Source organism: Apaloderma vittatum, unplaced genomic scaffold, assembly GCF_000703405.1.
Source record: "Apaloderma vittatum isolate BGI_N311 unplaced genomic scaffold, ASM70340v1 scaffold27673, whole genome shotgun sequence".
Classification (NCBI taxonomy): domain Eukaryota; kingdom Metazoa; phylum Chordata; class Aves; order Trogoniformes; family Trogonidae; genus Apaloderma; species Apaloderma vittatum.
In genome coordinates this window covers 26902-41319 of record NW_009709163.1, presented here as the reverse complement: position 1 = coordinate 41319, position 14418 = coordinate 26902, and the positions used below count along the sequence as shown (strand labels likewise).

General features: G+C 44.7%; 2 protein-coding genes across 2 annotated transcripts in view; both read right to left on the bottom strand.

Moving 5' to 3' along the window:
* The window catches only part of XRN2 (5'-3' exoribonuclease 2), a 34792-nt gene extending 34534 nt beyond the window's left edge, over nt 1-258 (bottom strand). The window contains exon 1 of the mRNA XM_009866824.1: nt 184-258. Within this exon, the coding sequence (XP_009865126.1) occupies nt 184-258 (75 nt within the window). The remainder of the gene's footprint in view (nt 1-183) is intronic.
* A 3333-nt stretch (nt 259-3591) lies between these two features.
* KIZ (kizuna centrosomal protein) overlaps nt 3592-14418 on the bottom strand; it is a gene marked incomplete at its 5' end in the record, with an annotated part of 32552 nt that continues 21725 nt past the window's right edge. Inside the window, 3 exon segments of the mRNA XM_009866823.1 lie at nt 3592-3695; nt 4767-4813; nt 11010-11109. Of these exon segments, the coding sequence (XP_009865125.1) occupies nt 3592-3695; nt 4767-4813; nt 11010-11109 (251 nt within the window).

Genomic DNA, 14418 nt, shown 5'->3' with positions numbered 1-14418 from the left:
GGGCTGGGGGGCAGCCAGCCACTGGGTCCCCGTAGGCAACGCTTCCCCAAGCTGCCCCGATCGCTCCTCCCTTCCCGGGCCTCGCCATCCCCTTCCCACAGCGCTCCCTCAGACCCTCTGAGGGCCGGGCCCGCGACAACACGGCCCGGGACGGCAGAACCCGCACACGCTCCCGCGCCTCACCTTCTCCTCCACGCAGTTGACGATGATGGAGGGATACTTGCGGCTGAGCCAGCGGAAGAAGGCCGGGACTCCCATGGCGGGGGGGGAGGGTGTCCAGCGGCCCGTGCCTCTGGGCGGCAGCGGAGGTGACGAAACGCTTCCGCAGTGCAGAGGGCGGCGCGGGGCACTATGGGGGAACGCCGCGGATGACGTGTGGGCGCACGCAGCCGAGGGACTGAACGGGGGAGGGGCGGCACCATCTTAGAGGAGGGCGCGCCTCAGGGCGCAGGCGTAGATAGAGGCTCTGAGGGGCCATGGCGACCCTTCCTCTGGGCTTGCTCTCGTTAAGAAAAACAATACAAAATTGTGGTGGTTTTTTTTTTATACACGAACCAATTTCAAAAGACATCTCACTAGCATCCGATAGGTTAGCAATTTACATACAGTTACACAAGCATTAGTACATGTTCCCTGAGTAAGAGTCTTCACCCGGCCTGGGGTCTCCTTCCCCCTCGGTGTTAATCTCAGTATTAAAATAATGGTAGTTCACCTAAGGACAGAGTGAATCTCAGTGTAACGCTGCAAAACTATATCTAAACACGCTAACAGTGATGCACACGGTTTACATATCATCCGGGACTTGACTTCTCCAAGCACACACGACTTTTAAATCAAAAAGTTCTTCTGCTTAACCTTCCTTGACAGCTTCAAGGATGGTCACCTCACCCTCAGGCGCTGCACACACATTTGTCTTTTCTCTCGCACACCTAAATAATTAGCTGAATTAAGTCTCAGCCTCTGGAAGAGGCTCTTTTTCCCCTCAGGAAAGCGAGAGGGAGCAGAATCCAAAGAGTGAAACGGTTCGGTGCGATTCACGACAGGCTCCGGCGGCAGCATCAGGGAACTCTGTCCCACTGCTTCGCCTGCTGCATAAGCAAATACCATTAATTTAGTCGTTGTGACGACGTCGAAAGGGAATTAAACCTTCAGGTATTAAACAGGATTAACACAAGGGAGGTTTGGTGCTCTGCCACGTCCTGCCACCGCGCAGCCCGGCTTCGGGAGGAGGGCAGTGACAGGGGTAAGGACACGAGAACGCAGCCCAGGACTCATTAACAAAAATAACAAAATCTCAGCAGTGCTTACTGAGTCAATGCCGCCGATTTGGGGAGGGGAGAGGAACCTTGCTATCTTGCAAATTCGCCATAGAACAAATTAACCCAATGTTGTATTTCTCATTATTCTTAGCCTCACTTAGCTGTTGCTAAGCCGTATTCTGTTGTCACTCCTCTTAATAAAATCTGTGACTTGAATAAATTTCCCCAGTAACTTTGTACTGGCACCACATCTGTGGTATCAGCTAAAGATTGTCCTTTATCTGTTCCTTACAAAAACGTACCCTGATTGAAGTTTTCTGTTGTAGTGCTTCTCCTCCCAGAATTTAGCACAGAGTAAGATGGCTTAGTATTAATATTTTGTTTGTATTGATGGGTAATCAGTTGTTTTTCCGATAACACTAAAGCAAAAAGAAGACGGCGCGAGCAAATGCAAATGAAACATGATCATCTTATCTTATAATTACTTGTGTAAACAAGTGCTGGAGAAAGTAACGCCACAACAAAACATTTCCTTGAAAGTCAATCTTTTTGCTAAAAAAAAAAATAATAAAGGGCCACCTTCTCTCCTGATAAGTGATGGTGGTTTTTTGGTCAGAACCTACATGCGCTAATGTGTTTTTGTTGGCAAATGTAATGGGGCAACCCAAAGTCCCACGTGAGAAAAAACCGGCAGCACCGAGCCACTGCATGCACACACCAGGATTATGGGAAGAGTTTTCATGCTGGTGTTTTCCTGCAGATGAGTGGCATGCCGATTTCGATCTGTTCAAGCTGTAGGTTCCCCTGTCCGTCACCGTCACCCATCATCGTCTTCAGGCTGCCAGCATGACAGCCGTGAAGGAGCAGAGTAAAGTTGACTGGCAGAGCGTTTTGCATCTAATGAGCCTGCGCACAATAAAAGTATAATAAATAAATCTCTGGAGGAGCTCAGCTATTGCTTCAGCACTGGGAGAGTGGGAGACTGCCATAGGAGAAGCTCCCAAAGCCATCTATCATCTGTCACGAGCTTGATGCGACGTGGCTGAGCAGCACAAGGGGCTTCTTCCAGATGAACCTGTCTGACATTCACCCAAAAATCGTCCTGGTGTGCTTACATTTAACCGCTGGGAGCAAGTTGGCACAACTGAGGGGTCAGCTGGAAAAAAGGAGCACGGACGGTGGGATCAGACACTGGTTCTGACACAGAAGACTGCTGAGGAGCCCCAAAACCTACCTGGTGGAAACCATGGGCTGCCTTTTCCTCTCATCGTTCTGAGTTTCCCTGCAGGGTAGCAGTCCCACAGGACACAGGTAACTGGCTTGGTAAAAACTGGAATGGGCAGAGGGATTTCTGCTGTTTTTCTGGCCAAGGCTCTTTATTAAATTGAATATTGTTACCAAGTTAAAACTGCTTTTGAAGGACTAGGCCCAAAGACTGGTGCCTCTATTCAAAGATGCAGCACTGCTTTGCACTGGAGTTTAATTGGGGTGTTGTTTTTCGCTTTTGAACTTATCATAATTATGAACAGATTTTTAAATTTTTTTTAATATGTTCCCTGGTTTCTCCCTCCGAAAGGAAAAGCTCATGTTTAATGAACTTAATTTTAGATAAAAGGAACTAAAAGAAAAAAAAATTAAAAATGCATGAAGCTCCTAGAGTCATCCAATTACTGTGATGTCCGTACAGCAACGCGGGCACGGGTTTTACAAAGCGAGTAAAAGCAGAAAATCACTGGGGCTCGCCGCATGTAAATGCTGCTCTATTCCAAAATGCGCCGAATTAGAAATGTACATTTTATGCATTTCTTCTTCTTGATCTGTTGCAGAAGACGATAAAGATCAAACACGCTGGCCCACCCTGAGCAGCAGATGTATGCATACCCACAATGCTTGCTTGCTTTCCCTCCCCTCCCCGCTCCGATGCCACATCCAGCTCTGCAGACAAAATATTGAAATAGTGATGAGTCTTTGGCGACGAGATGGGCAGGCAGGCTGATCAGAGGAAGCAGCTCCGACAACAAGGAGGCAAGGGGGATTTGGCCTCGAAAGACTGCTGCCGAGCAAGCGGACATCTCAGGACGTCTATTCGTTTGTTCCCCCAAAACAAATGTAGCACCAGGAGGAGCAGGATCGCTGTAAGATCAGGAAAACATGTAGCAGCTCAGAGAAAGCACAATGTACAGGGAGCCTGCGTAATAAGACCGAGTAATATTTATTCGGTGTTTAATTCACTTCGGCTATGAAGCGATGAGCTGCGCTTCAGACAGCGGCACTCTTGATATGTACAAGACAATACCTATTTGTTCCCAAAACTGAGTGGGTTGGGGAGATCTTAATCATAGAAGTCATCGAATTCATCGTCTTCTGTGCCTTGTGTTCGTGGGCGCAGAGCAGCCTCAAGCTCGGAGCTGCTGTCGTCAGACTCGCCCCAGAAAGCTGAGCGTGAGGAGGAAAAAAAAAAAAATTAGGTATTTTTTCCCGTGTTTGGGTAATTTCTGTCACTGAAGGGATCCCTGGTGCTCTCTAGGCACCGTGGCTCACAGGTTGGGGTTCCCGAAGGGCACCGGCACGGTGTGCTGCCCATGCATCGCGGTCTCCGACACCAGCAGCCGCACAGCAGGCTCATTCAGAGGCCCCACTTCATCGTCCTGCCTCAAGGTAGCTTGAGAGAACATTTCCACTCCAAGCAATTTACTTGACCAGCTGCTGCCTGAATTACAGCTTTTGTCTATTATGTCTCCACTTCCCCCCTCTACTTAACCCCGTGGTGAAGTCACCACTGGAGCGTGACATCATGGGCTTGGCCTAAAAACAGCGATGATGTCACGAACAGAAAAAAAACAAAACAAAACAAAACAAAAAACCCTGCTTTGTGACAGTATTTTAAAAAAAGAAAAAAAATTGAGAGGCTGCTGTGCCCCAAAGGAGGAACGAGGCTCCAAAACAGGGACTGGGGCCAGCGCGAGAGAGGAAGGCTCACACGGCAACTTTGGCTCACGCTCGGCGAAGGCGCTGCCAATGCGTTTGATGGTGCAAGCCCCGCAAACATCTTATCTACAAATGCAGCAGCTGCCTCTTTCATCCTCTATTCCCCGCCCTCCCCTTGGCTGGCAGGTCCTTACAGTGGCTAAAACTGAAACTCAGCTTTAGCCCCACTACTCCACCCCACACTCAACACCTGGGAAGCGGCTGAAAGTATCCAAAAAACCTCACCAGAACAGTTTTTTTCTTCTCTAGGTTTTCTGCTGTCTGCTCTTTGCTACTTAAACCCTGAAGCAAAGATTGTGACCCCTCCCACACCCCATGTGCTACAAATCACTTCCTCTCTGGTCCAGAATTTGTCAGTGTCACCTATTTGCTGGCTGCTGTGTTGAGAAAGGGAAATTGTACACTTACCCATCTCCTTCCACACACGTTTTATATGGTTCCATAATTTGTTTTCAGAGGTTTTCCACAAAATAAATTATACTCAGAAAGATATGAAGTAGCATAACACTGGCTTCTTACCTTTGGATTTTATCGCAGTTACTGTTCCCCTTCTCCTGGTTTCACTCCTGTAAGAGAAAAAGATTTCAAATAAACGACATACCACAAAATTAAAAGAATGCAAGTTGTATTTTTTTAAAAATAAAAAAGTGAGGTGGTTTGGAAAAAACCAGTAACTTCTGTAACTAAATTTTTTTTTTTTTTTAATGTCATAACAGTGAAGAACCCCCTGACAAAATAGTTCTCAGAGCATCATCCAGCTGCGATGTTAACATGCGAGGTCCCGGCTGCCTTTGATCTACCTCGCTGTGTGTGTGTGTGTGTGTGTGCGCGCGTGTGTGTAGTTGCAACTCCGTCCCGATAAATGACCGCTCTTGTGTCCAGAGCGTCAGAAGCCCTTTTGAATCTCTCAAACAAGCTGGGATCATTTTGATCTTTTGTGCGCAGCGCGCGCATTGTGTCAGTGCTGCGAAATAATTGCACGGGAGCAACAACATAGGAGAATTAACCATCACATTAACAGTCCCTCAATAGGCCGTAGAAATAAAGCTTCAGCCAATTTTAATAAGAAAGATCAAATAGGAGTTGTGTGCGACGTTACTGTGTGGACTAGTAAAATATAAGCAAACGTCAAGCTACAATTTGAAGCTGTTGCCACAGTCAGAACAGGGCTTAATCGGCTGTCAAAAATTTCATGCTGTTTGCTGGATTTCATTTAAAGACGTGGCAGCGAATACATAATTGCTTAAAGCAGGGAACTAAAAATCATCTACTATTATGGAGGCATTTGTGAAGGGGATTAAAAAAAAATATTTCACGGCTTGTCTTACACCACTGCATGCAGTAAGAATTTGGGATTGCAGCTGGAAAGCTCAAGTTCAGGCAGGAGGAAGTTTCATCACATTACAGCTACCTACGCCGCAAAAACTTTTCCTTTTCAGCAAAAGAAAGCTTGTACTGTTTAACTCGCAGTCCTTTTCGACAAGCTGTGAATGCCATTAGCACACAGATACACAGAAAATCCCCACAGTAGAATATTCAACAGAGCCAAAGCTCAATCGAGGTACCAAACCCAGGCTTGAGGACTAGTAACAAGCCACAGTACTAGCTGGGCATTAACATCAACATAGGTATTTTTTAATTTATTATTTCTTTAAGTAAAGAGCTTTAAAATGTTAGCCTTCAAAAGTTTATCTGGCGTCTTGTTAGCATGCGGTTCCGTTTCCCTCACTCAAACCCCACACTGCTTTATGCTGCAGCGTCTTGTTCAAAACCATTGACAGCATTTCCAGCAAGTATTTTAAGCCTGAGCCCGCAATACGCCAAACGCTCTTAACTCTTGCTCACTTTGGTGAGATTTCACGACCTGCAGCATTTCCCAGGAGGTGCTCCATGTACACCGGGCCTAGCCCATAAAAATGTGCTCGAGAGGCTGCGGCACAGGCGGCCGCCTCGCTTCTCCCCTGGGTGTAGAGCGAGAAATCACTTGTTGCTGAGCTACAAATTGAGAGGTGCCTTCTGTGGCAGCCTGCACAACAATCATTTCATTTTCAAGTAGTTCAGAGTAAAACAAGCTCAGGCAGCTCCCACTGCCTGCTGCCGCCGCTGGCGAAGAGGAAGGCATGCGGGGTTTCATTATTCAGCTGCGCCATGAGGTCCCTAGAAGGGATTTCAGGTTTTTCTGCTGCTCTTCTCTCCACAGACTGAGGCCAGCTCAAACCCGAGAGGGTTGGTGGGCTTGGATCCAGAGGGACACAACACAGCAGCTTGGGATCGGCTCGGTCCTTGTGCACAGCTCCAAGCACTGTGAGGTGCTCCAAGGTCTCACGAAGTAGCTGTGTGGACAAGGACCACCACTGCTGTAAGAAGGTCTGCAAACCTTCACTGGTTTCCCATGAAGTAAAGAAAAATAAATAAAAAATGAAGGAAGGCCAGTTCTGCTGCCTTGCCTAATCCCCATGGTGACCCTTCGATATCCATTTACACATTTGCTTCTTCCCTAAAATAATTCCTGACTGAACCCAGACTCTAACAAAGAAAAAACCCAAATCAGTTTAACTTCAAAGGGCCTTTCAATCTCTCCTTCACTCTGATGAAATGAGTTTTTTGTTTTGGAGATGCTGCAACAATAAGAAAAGAAAAAGCTCCAAGAAAATATTTGTTCCCCTCTGCAAAGAAAATTGGCATTAAGAGAAAAAATTACCAGACCGGCAAGAGCCAAGTTTACAGAGGCAGCTCACTGAAAACCAGCAGAAAACATTTGCTTTAGCCTGCGTACCTTTTTGCTCAAGCACCCGTTGAACCTCTGTGTTTTAGTGTCAAGTGAAAAAAGACACCCAAATGCCAAGGAAAAAAATAAAGAAAAAGACACTTAATTGCCAAACAAACAAACTCATAAAGAAAACCACCCAAACATCAAGGGGCAATAAATATTGAGTAATAACACTGAATTTAAGTAATTAGAGTGCAAATAGGATGACTTGTATTTTAGGGTACAACGATCTACACTGAGCTACATTTAAGAGTCTTTGTTTAGATCTACCACGCTGAAGAAAAAAACCACACATTTTTGCCTAGAGAAAAGGCTTCATCCAGGGGCTGTGAGGAAGCTGTGTCAGAAGAGCACAGGGCATCACTGTGAAGATAAACTCTATCTCCTTGGTACTACAAAGGCAACGCTGTTGCCTCTCCCTGCAAACTGTTCCCCACCAATATCCATGGAGCATCACCACCACACCACTGCCAGCAGCAACATTAAGAAACAAAGGCAGAAATATCTGTAATGTCAGAAAAAGCTGCTGGAATTCACGGTTGGGTTTTACAGAAGCGATCTGACAACTGAAAGTACGGCAGGAGGATGAAACAGTCTGATGCAGGGCTGCTTTCTGGGGACATCTCCCAGGAGCCTGGATTTCCTGACCACTCCCAGCCCCAAACTTTTGGAATCTCTCTTCAGAGCGAGGTTTAACAGGTGGGGATGGGGCTGCCTGGGGGGATGCGCAGAGCCCGAGTGCCCCCCGATGGCCAGCCCGCCTCAGCACCAGCCTTCACTATCACTCACGATGAGAATCAGTTAGGATGAATTGCAACGTGCCAACTTTTGTCTGCATGTTGTTGCACCTGCATTTGGCAAAGGTGGCTTTCGACTCAAAAACAGCCTTCAGAGAGCAGGTAGCATGACTTCCAGGAGACAGATTAATCAAAGTTTAAAATACTTTACACCCCGACATAATAAAATTGCTCTCAGGTTCTCAGCTGATAATGCATTTTTAACCTTCGGATTGATTGGGAACAAGAGAGCGCAAACACAGTCCAAGAAAAATAAAGTGCTCACAGGGAAAATTCAGAATTTCCCAGAAATCTAGTGACCTCCACTGGCTGCATCCATTGCAGCAGCAGCACGGCAGAATGCCACACACGGTGCTGCCTTTGCCTGCTCCCACACCCTAGATTCAGCCCCGACTTCTGATACCTTTTCTCCCCCCAGGCAACCGTAAAATTTCACTCCCTCTCTTCTGCCGTGGCTCTTCAAACGAAAGCTGTGTCTCCGTGTGTGTAAACATTCCCCTGGTAAAGCAGACGAAGCTGCACAAGAGTAGTTTTGTAGCTAAACGTGGAGCGGGACAGCATTTGCGAGAGAAGAGGAAGCTCTGGCATGCACCTCGGAACAAAAGGGAACAAGTGGTCTTTACTCGGAGAGCAGCTTCCTATTAAGACTCACTCCTTCGTACATTATGCCTTTCATCCCCACTCAACCACAAAATGATTTTGCTGTAGGAAATACAATGGCAGAAAAAGATTTACACTGAAAGAATCTTTAATAATAAACTGTTGCAGATCTGCCTACTTCCCCATGATTTATAATACAATAAACATTGGATTCTATTAAGTCTCATGCACTGAAGACACGCACTGAAAACCCGAATATGAAAGCCGTCGATTCTTCCCGTCGCCAGCACCATAATAGTGAAATGAGCATGTATAAATGCGCTAAGAGTATCTCTTTGCATCTTTTATAGCTTGTGTGTATTAATCTGTAAAGCTTATTAAGAAAGTCATTGCTATGCAAAGCAGCACCCAATCTCTTTTTCTCGCTTTTCAACAGCACGCAGTGTTGAGCCAATAGGACCAGTCCCCCGGCCCTCATTGCGCATTCATAACATGCAACATTTGCACAATGTATCTCTCAAAGGCCGCTGAATAGAAAGCCTTAATACTCATGTAAACAACTGCAAACCAATTACTTAATGAATCAGGCCCACACATAATGAGGTGCCAGACAAAGAGCTATAAATGCATTTTTGCGCCCGAGCCTCTGCTTTAAAGTAAAATCCCTCAGCTGTAGTTTGGGCTTAACTGGCACATCATAATTATTGTCTGGAGGACATCAGAGAAGCCATTTTTTGTCCTTTTTTTTTTTATTTGGGTCTGGGCGGGTGTTCTGCAAGGGTCACTCATCAGCTCAGTGACAAAACGTAGCAAAGAAGAATTTATAAAAAGTAGCACAGCAGCGTGACGCGGTTATGTTTATTCTCAAGTAGTGAGTTTCGAGACCACTTGTAAAAGCAATAAAAGCCTGAGAAGTGAGTGCCCTGAAGTGGAGCACTGAAATGGGGGCGGCCAATCCTCCCTCTCGCGCCCCATTGCAAGGGTCCTTAATAAACTTCTGTGTTTAGAAGGCTGCAGCCTTCTAAAGTTAGACTCGACTAACTTTAAGCCGTTGTAAGATATTTGGGGTTTTGTTTAGTTTTTTTGGTTTTTTTCTTTTAAAGCAGCACTGTGTATCAGCACATGAAGTGTGCTTGCTTCTCAGCACCGACAGGCGTGACATTAGAGGGCTAAAGTGACTTATTTAAAATCTACTGCAAAGAAGAATTTGAGAAAAACGCCCCATACACCATGTGAACGGTGTCTGAAAAAAACATAGAAGTTACCAAACACGTTATTAGCAAGCAGTGCAACATCCATGGGGGAAAGGAGCTTGGAAATCTTTTTTTTTTCCAATTAAAAAAATAGTTCATTTTAACTTAGACCTATTTTATTCAGATGCTTAGCAATGATCTCGTAAGCAAGTTCTTCAGGACCCAATCCTTCTCCTTCTGCTGTCCTGGGCTTCAGTGAACAACTAAAACTTAACATCTAACAATCCATCTCTAGGAGCACCCTTGTCTTCCATAGCATTAAGTAATGTCATTGGGAACATCGCTCTCAAAGTTCCAGAAAATCGAAAAAGGGAAGAGAAATAAAACACGAACTAGGAAAGAAGAAAAAACAAACAAACAAACAAAACAACACAAAACACCCCTCAAACCAGGAAAAAATAAGAAGAGAAAGTAGTCTAAATATAAGACTATAAGAATTAATCTTAAATCAAAGCATGAATGCCATTCATCAATGCTCTTTATTTCCTGTACTTGAAGAAGTGCAGAAATACTGTGATTTTAACACAAAATGTGGAAATACCATGATTTTAACACAAAATGAAAAACAACGCTTGCAAAACTGGAATGGTGTCTCGTACCAAAACTGACCTCAGCAGTATGAGCACAAAACAAACTACAGAAAGAGAGCAATACTGTATAAAGAAGAGGTGTTAAAAAATTTCTCCAAACACTGCAGAGCCTCTCCTCAAAGCAGTTTTGAGGGCAGGAGCTGTGCAGCAGCCGCCCCCTCTTGCTGCCCTGGTGTTTTTTTTTTGTTTTTTTTGTTTTTTTTTTTTAAACCAACACAAACTGCACCCTTTAGGTACATGTAAGGCCATTAATTAAACATATTCAGTTTGAAAGCAAGAAAGGCATGTTGTAACTACTGCAGTATCAAATACAAAAAAAAGCCAAACCATCAACCAAACCCTAAGCCCGTTATCCAGTTACAGCTAGTTTACATCTCAGATACACGGAGAAGAAACCCACCACTTTATTTCTTGAAGACTTTCTGTTTTCTGCCTGCTCCTCTCCTGACAAGTCCCATTGTCTGGCCCCTGAGTAGCCCTACTGAGAGCAGCTGTACGCGCTAATTTGTGGTTCACTGAGATGTCAATTGAGTCTTAAAATGAGAAAACAACAGCTGCAAAACAATACTTGGCTTTAGCACAAATATTTTCTAAGGTGTAACAAAGTTTAAGATGTTTTATTAGGTAAACATAAATACGAATCTTAACCCTAGACCAAGTGGAAAAAAAATAACCGGAGCCTCAGTCATTTTCTCGTGGCATTTCTCCCTCTACAAAAGCATTTTGAACATTACAGGATTTAACAAGTTTACCTTGAGACAGAAGGACTTCTTTCAGTCGAGGAAGGACTCGTTTCCCGATGCATTTCTTGGCCTGGTTTTGCTTTGGCGCTATCATCGCCCCTGTCCCAACCTGTTAAGTAAAAATACAAAATATGAATTTTTGAACAGCGATGGCCAGACCTCACAGCAGCACCCTCTTAAATTCAAATGGATGCATGTTAACAGCCAAACCACTCTTGGTTTGAGGACAGATTCTAGCGAGAAGCACATATCATGCAGTTACAGTCTCTGCCTCAAGATCGTTTGCTTGTGATTACATGTAAAAATAGTTAAACCTACAGAAATCAAGACTCCCTCACTATCAATTAAGATATGTGATGATAATTTCTTGTGGAATTTCTGCATGTTTTACCTCATGCTGTGGGGGGAAGAAAACACTGAGATTATTCTAAGAGCTGCATTGCATCATGGCAACTTTAAGCAAAACTTTAAGAGTCAAAAGACCCCAGAAATACTTTTTTTTTTTAATCTCCAAGTTCTCACTTACTTTAGTTTAACAGGAAGCTAGGTTCTTTTAATTCTCCTTCCCCTTAAAAGTAGATTACTTTGGACAGTGGAAGTTCTTTTAGTATTGTTTGATACATCAGTGTATTAAACCATTCTTCTGAAATCGAGCTGCGTCTGGGAGACACAAACTTAAGCAGCCAAACATCCAACTATTTCAAAACCTTTTATCCACATTTTCCTTTTTGTCCTCCCCTACTGCACCCGCTCTCTCATTTCCATTCTGTAGAGACTGATTTAAAAAAAAAAAAGAGACAAATTAATTCATTCAGTGGTATTGCACAATTGCTCATCTTTGTACTCGTTTCCAATCAACAGGATACTTGAGTACAAATCCCCTTTTAAAAGGCAAAGATAGATAGAAGTGAAATTATAAATAAGCTCTGATTGTTACCAACTTCCCTCCAACCCAGGACCTCCAACCAGGAGGTGTTTCTGCACCTCTTGGACATTCTACTTTCCAACTGTCCATGCACATTACCAGCCCGCTCCATGGGATCGCATCACTCTGGGCTTGGATTTGGCAGCACAAACCCTGGTCCCTCAGGGCAGTGATGTGGAGCCCACCTTTGATCCAGGCAGAGCCACTACCAGTCGACACTTCAAAGTCCAGGTCTTTGCCAGCATTGCCCAAAACTCAAATCAGGGCACTGCAGTCGTGCAGCTCTCCCTACCAGCCTCAAAAGCCCATTCCACCATGCTTTCTGTGCCTGCACTGGCTCCCCTTCCTGTGCTACATCAAAGAGCAACACCAAGTACTTGTTCTTCACCCTTCAGGCCCTTTAGAGCCCAGCTTTGTCCCACCTGTCAATTAGAATACAAAGCTAGGCTACCAATCCCCACTTCTGCTTTAGCTACACCAGGCTGCCTTGCCAATTAGTCCTGCGGTTCTCCTCGAGCATCTCTGTGCTGACTTACACCCTACGTACCCTACACGCTCGGGAGATCCTTCTAGGAATCCGTAGGCATGCGGCAACAAACTTGCTTTGCCGCCCAAGCGATGGGTGCACCGCGCAGGGCAGAGAAAGTATGGGAAATACGCTGCTAGGAGAGAAAACCCGTTAGCACTTTGCTCTCGACACAACTGCATCCTACCATAAAGCCCTTCTGCAGATCAGTGCCTTCAAACTCAACTCTGGACGTTAATTATGCAGAGTTCTTAATCCCATTGTCGGAGCGATACTGCAGCAGAACGGGAGCTGGAGCTTCCCAGACGACACCGCTCTCCTCATGCCTCTGTCCCTCTGCATTGTTCCCTCCACTCAGGACAAGAAAAGGATCCGCGATACCACTATTAGTTAAAAATACCCCCCACTTTTCAATTTTGCACTAATTGTGCAGTCAGTACAGGTCAAAGCAGATCCAGTGTCAGCTTTTACAGTTTTGTTCTGAATAAAATCTATGTAGCTTTCTTCATTAGCCAACAATTCCAGGAAATAAATGCCATTGTTGCATAATGAAGCACTATTATTTTGTTCTGCCCAAGGGTCAAAAGTGATCTTTAGCCCAGAACATACTATACCAGGACAGAACTGAAAAGAAGGTATTTTCTCTGTGCATTGCCCCTGGGGCCTAGATTGCAGCATTTATCAATTTAAAGAAAAAAAAAAAAAAAAAAAAAAAAGGCCATTTTTTGCAAATTAAAAGATAAGGAAAATCTTGGCCTTGTACTTGCAACAATTATACCTCCCTAACTGTATTACCCTCTTGCAGAGGAAGAAGCCTATGCTTTTTAAACACTGAACCCAGTATTAAAGACCTTCACTGCAGCTGGTGTCCCAGCATAGAAAAGTCATCTGCAGACATCAAATCGTCTTTCTGCGAACAATCTCCAACGCTTGGCCCTGCCCGTCTGGAAACAGGAAAGGTAATTCACAGGGCTGCTGCTGGTTTTTAAAATGCAGACTGGGAAGACAGAAGTAGCGCTGTGTGTGTGTGTGTATGTGTAACCCATAGAGTCAGTGAATGAGCGAGAAATCTTCACCCTAAGCGACAAAGCCTGTAAGCCAGCCACAGAAGCAGTATAGTAGGTGCTGCTCTCCCAGGAGAGGAACAAGAGCACTTTGTATGCCACTTGAAAGCTGTAAAGAGCTATCATGCATTATTTCCAATAACAATCAATAATCCCCTAATGCAAACGGAGCGACACGGAGGGCAAAAGATGCCAGCGCTTTCGCCAACTCAACCCAGACACGTATCCACGTCCTCCTCCTGCATGCAAATGAGAGCCTACACCTCTCAGAAGGAACTTTACTTTTTCTGTGCACTTTTATTGCCAATAAAATAGTTAGCAGCTTGGGTATTTCAGCCGTCACTAGCCTTCAAAGCCAAGAATGCCCTGAAATGAATGTTATCAGGATGAGTTGAGCCTGCAAGCTGTGTTGTTTTAGTTACTTTGGCAGTAGTCACTGTGCTTGCATTCAGAAGTCCTGGCAGGCCTGGGCTGCCACACTGCTAGGTCCTGTACCAAAACCAAAAAAAACTAACAATACTTCCTGCCCAAAGGGACTTCAAAGCAGAACAAGTTCCTCCACCACATTAACACCAATTACCAGTGGACTCAGGAAATCCCAGAGGAGTAAGCCACCTAGTGAGAATATATCTAAAAGCTGCTGCTTCTGTTTAAAGATTGACAAATTTTTCACCCAAAATTAATAATTATAAAAAGATTCTGAGGTCTTTCAGGAACTTCAGTTGAGTGGCATAAAATACCAGCTACTGGAGTACATAATTCAAACTCATCTAAGAAAATGGACAATCTTACACCGTGCCAAGGTAACTCTGCCAGAGCACAACAGCAGCAGCAACTAATCACGTACAGACAAACTTTCGTTGCTAACAAAGGTTGCGAATGGGTTGGTATCAAATCAAAAGT